This window comes from Scleropages formosus, chromosome 19 (genome assembly GCF_900964775.1).
Source record: "Scleropages formosus chromosome 19, fSclFor1.1, whole genome shotgun sequence".
In the NCBI taxonomy this organism is placed as follows: domain Eukaryota; kingdom Metazoa; phylum Chordata; class Actinopteri; order Osteoglossiformes; family Osteoglossidae; genus Scleropages; species Scleropages formosus.
In genome coordinates this window covers 1,318,920-1,323,387 of record NC_041824.1, presented here as the reverse complement: position 1 = coordinate 1,323,387, position 4,468 = coordinate 1,318,920, and the positions used below count along the sequence as shown (strand labels likewise).

Below are 4,468 nucleotides of genomic sequence, written 5' to 3'. Positions count from 1 at the left end.
CACAAGCACAGGCTATATGATTTGGTAGAAAAAATATTTATTGACATTTTCAAAAATAGAGCACAGTGTTGCAAAATTCTGAAAGCAAATATATGTAATTCTTTTAGAAGCGTGAAAAATGAAACCTAGTATCTTGTTTCTCATTACCAATACAACTCTTGTTCATAAAGAAAAAAATGAATGATAATAAAAGGAAAGAAAATATGTTTCCAGAAATATGTTTTCCAGTATCTGAACTCTAAACATCACTTCAGGCGGCTTAAGGTATCCTGGGTTCTGGTCACCTGATGTGTTAATTCATACTTGGTTGAGATTTTGATCCCTTTCTGATATCCTCCGTTTTGAGTGCAAAAGTTGAAAAATGTATAAAAACACTGGTTTCAGTCTCAACGTATAAGAAAGTGATTATGTGTCACAATGGATCAGTTGCTACTTTGTACTGAAAAATACAGTACGTCTAAATTTTAATGATTGACAAATTATAGTAAAATGAAACTCGATTGTTTTCCATTTCCAGAAAGCAAGTATTTACGGTCCTTGTGTCGCGCAGATTTCTCAACAAAGAGCTCAGTGAAAAGAAACTAAGTTTAAAAAGTGTGCCGTCGGTTCACGGGCTCTTGACTTCTCTCGGAAGCCACATACATGCAGTGCAGTTTGTTTCTCCTGAAGAAGCGATGAAGCAGGTTGGGAGGTTTTCTTGGGAAAAACTGGCGCTTTGCTCTCTTTCTGGAAACTTCTCACGCAGGCTTTTGCATCTCTGAGAAAAGAGACAAACACATGAAACGAATGAATTTACATCAGCAGATCATATGAGTTAAACAGCTCATTCCACTATGTTCCTTCCTCTAATATTTTAGTTAAATTTTATACTATTTTTTTCATAATACTCTATATGTTACAATCTTTCCTGTATTTCGACACCTTTTTTCCAATCGCGGTTTGATAAATTTGGACACAAGTTGAAGACCTGAGGCAAAAATGTGCTCGTATTTCAATTTCATGTGTTTAAATTTGTAAATAAAAGGTAAAGAAAGATTTGTAAAGAATTTCATATCGTAATATGGTTAAAGTTGTGACTGATGTTGTAAACACACACACACACACACACAGAGGCTGAAACCGCTTGTCCCAAGTGGGATTGCGGCAAGCCCGAGCCTAACCCAGTAACACGAGGCATAGGGCTGGAGGGGACACACCCAGGACGGGACGCCAGTCCATCGCAAGGCGCCCCAAGCGGGACTCGAACCCCAGACCCGCCACCGCGCAGGGCCCCGGCCAAACTTGCTGTGCCACCGCACCCCCCCGCATGTTGTGAACACACTTTCTTTAATTTTTTACAGAGGATCCAGCATCTGCTGTATTAATATTTCCTTTGTAGTTGCATGTGTTATTTATCTGGTTAATATAGTATATAAAATAAATAACCACTCGGCTACGTTTCCCGTTTTCAGTTCCCTTTCGCGTTATTTGAAATACTTGTAGACGTGAACTGCTAATGAAGGCAGGAATTACTGAGCACCACCAGTGTTTCACCTCATCCCTCCTTCCACCTGCATTTCTGTGAGCTGGAAATGATTCAAGTGTAAAATATCAAAATACACACACACACACACACACACAAGACTGACTTTAACTCCTAGAACTACTTCTACCCCGAAGGTGGAGGCTCGTACTCTACGTGTGACACTTTGTCGTCTTCAAACAGAAAGATGTGATTTAAAGATGAGATTAAATGTTTTCTTGTACCTTTTATTTTCTTAGAAACCCAGCGGGCCTTTGGGTTGGAGCACACTTTCCCCTTATTTGTTTGAAACCTACAAGAGAAGAAAAGAATTGCAATGCTTCATTATTGGTTACTTCTCTGAAGGCACACACAGTTATTTTACGCATGCATACAGCACGGTATGTTTACTGCAGCCATTCAGGATAAGTCCCTCGATTTGGGGAACTAAAGTAGGAGTGAGAATCAAACCGGTGACGTTGAGCCAAGTGGCCGGAACCTGAGCAGAACCTCCGGGGGGTCTGAGGTTCGCCAAGTGACATGTGCTCATGTGAGAGTTTTCAGCAGCGAGAGGCGCAGAAGGGGAACTCACACAATGGCCTCAACGCAGGGGCCCAGGGCAGGCTGGTGCTCATAGCTCAAGATGTCCAAGTTGACAACAGCAGAAGAAACGGACTTGCAGCAGCTTGTAACAATTTTGGTTGGACGGCGATCTGAGGACAAGAGAAAGAGTAAAACGGATGTTGGCGGCTCACTGGATGAGCCTGGGAGCGAGGCAAGTGTAGCTGGCAGCACCAACAATACAAATGTTACTCATGGAATTTTAACATAGAGACAAAACTGAACGTGAGCAGCAGAACATCGTAGGCAGTGGCGTCGCAACCTGCCATCGACCAAGAAGTGCTGGAGTTAAAGTCGAAATGATGTGAGCCTGGACACTGGGCAGCGTCTCTTGCCGTGCGCTCCCCACCCCTCGCACGTACGAAAACGTAACGGTTCCACGTGCAAACGACTGTAGCTCCTTGAGAAAAGAAATTGTTGTGTTTGAGATGGAAACACAAGGCACTTGTGCCACATCACGCAATGGATGAGTGGGAGTTCAAGCGGCCTCAAGACCCTAGAGCTGAAAAGTAGAGGTAAATACAAGTGCTCACCATTCACCGGATGACCACACGCACAAAATCAAATTAACAGAAAATATAATAGAACATTTAAAACAGTTGTTCAAACATCATCATCATCATCAGACAATAATAATAATAATACACACATCACACACACACCGTCTGAAACCGTTTGTCCCGAGCGGGGTCGCGGCGAGGCAGAGCATAACCCGACAACACAGGGCGCAAGGCTGGAGGGGGAGGGGACGCACCCTGGATGGGACGCCAGTCCGTCACAAGACACCCAAAGCAGGACTCAAACTCCAGATCCACCAGAGAGCAGGACCTGGTTCAACCCACTGTGCCATCGCACCCCCCATAATAATAATAATAATAATAATAATAATAATGTTTTCCACTCCTGCACTCACAGTCTTCTTGCTTAGTGATGCTGCACAAGGAGAGAAAGAGGACAGCAATGAGGATGTAGCGACTCATCTTGATGCGGACCAATGGGAGCCTGGCAGTGCAGAGATGATCGCTGTGAGACAAGAAGTGAGCGAATGCACGGCACCGAACCCCTTTTAAAGTGAGCCTTCGATACCACAGGAAACTGGTGTCGATCATTTTCCGCCCTGCAGCCACGCAGATGTACAAAAACCACAAGCTGTTCAGCGATGTCTTGCAAAACCAGACATCCAGAAATAATAACAGTAGGTGTGAAATTTGTGCAAATTAAGCACATTTTCTGATGCACAAAGACGAAGCGACAAAGGTGTCGTGTTTCTGCTCTCTAAGTCGTGCACCAGTGAATGCGTATTCATCGTGATTTACGATGACCCTTAGTTTTACAAGACATTCTCTCAAGTCTGTGACGAAGGAGCCGCGTGGATCCACTGAGCACCCAGACATTCAATGTGTCTTTCAACACGTGTATTATTTGTATATCATGCAACAGAAACATCACTGGATTTTTAGCTCATTAACTTCTGTCGGTTTCTGTCCCTCTGACATTCATCTTGGGTGAATGAGCATCGCTCTCACAATCACGCTCAGCATCTCACAATCTAATCTGCACACGAAACCTCCGTTCCTCCTTCAGCAGATCTGCTTTGCTATCGTAAATGTTACCGTCACCCCCAACCACTCCGGTGAGTGTCGGTGAGGTCCTGCATCGCCCTCCAACTTAACGGACACAGGCCTCCAGCTTCGCGATGCACAACATTTACAGAATCGGCCCTTTTCTTCCCAAACATATTACTCCTTCTTCCACCTCTCGCTCTGATTGCGCTGGAGAACTGGGGGTCTCCACCCTGCACCTACTCTATGTGTGTGTGTGTGTGTGTGTGTGTGTGTGTGTGTGTGTGTGTGTGTGGTGTGTGTGTGTGTGTGTGTGCGTGTGTGCACGTGTGTGTCGGACAACGACGACGATACTCACACTTGGAGGACTGTGCGGGTGAACATGCTTCCATGGAGAGGAGAAAGGCCAGAGCCCAGAACTTAGTGGAAAAAGTCAACATCTCCTTTTTCCCTCCCTCTGAACACGTGGAAGTTGCACAGCCAAGTGCTTCGGTGTCTCCGAGGCTCGCTGAAGGAACTAGGCCGGTATTTATGCGCAAAGTCCGTGCGAAATCAGCACCGAAAGAAGGTGTGTGTAAGAGCTGCTGTAGCGAAAACCACACACTTGTAATCCGTGACGCCCTACGGCGACACGGTGGTCTCCTGGCAGCGACACCTACTGCGGCCTCAGCCGTGACGCATTTCTGCAAAGGGTCTCCTGACGACGGAATCGAGATGCACGGGTACAAAAAAACTCTGCCAAAGGGCCCTCGGGAGTCAGAGGGTGAAACCAAAGAGACTTTTT

At 45.3% G+C, this 4,468-nt stretch overlaps 1 protein-coding gene across 2 annotated transcripts; it reads right to left on the bottom strand.

Annotated features, from left to right (window-relative positions):
- Positions 1 to 296: 296 nt before the first annotated feature.
- On the bottom strand, positions 297 to 4,250 carry LOC108927577 (eotaxin-like). Of its 2 annotated transcripts, none has more exons than XM_018740987.2 (4): positions 4,043 to 4,250; positions 2,094 to 2,214; positions 1,747 to 1,814; positions 297 to 757 (listed from the first exon to the last, which is right to left on the bottom strand). In XM_018740987.2, exons 1-4 carry the CDS (start codon positions 4,122 to 4,124, stop codon positions 738 to 740), a joined length of 291 nt encoding a protein of 96 aa, XP_018596503.1. In that variant the 5' UTR covers positions 4,125 to 4,250; the 3' UTR covers positions 297 to 737. The 2 variants fall into 2 exon arrangements, with proteins under 2 accessions (XP_018596503.1, XP_018596502.1); XM_018740986.2 differs by lacking the exon at positions 4,043 to 4,250 and adding an exon at positions 3,036 to 3,305.
- Positions 4,251 to 4,468: the final 218 nt, after the last annotated feature.

Bases quoted from the DNA above. Each gene is read 5' to 3' on its own strand.
- LOC108927577 (XM_018740986.2), bottom strand. From the start codon at position 3,231: ATGATCGACACCAGTTTCCTGTGGTATCGAAGGCTCACTTTAAAAGGG. The intron at 2,215-3,035 runs GTGAGTGCAGGA...TCTTGTCCTCAG, and splicing joins CATCACTAAGCAAGAAGACT to ATCGCCGTCCAACCAAAATT. The intron at 1,815-2,093 runs GTGAGTTCCCCT...CTTCTCTTGTAG, and splicing joins CCCTGCGTTGAGGCCATTGT to GTTTCAAACAAATAAGGGGA.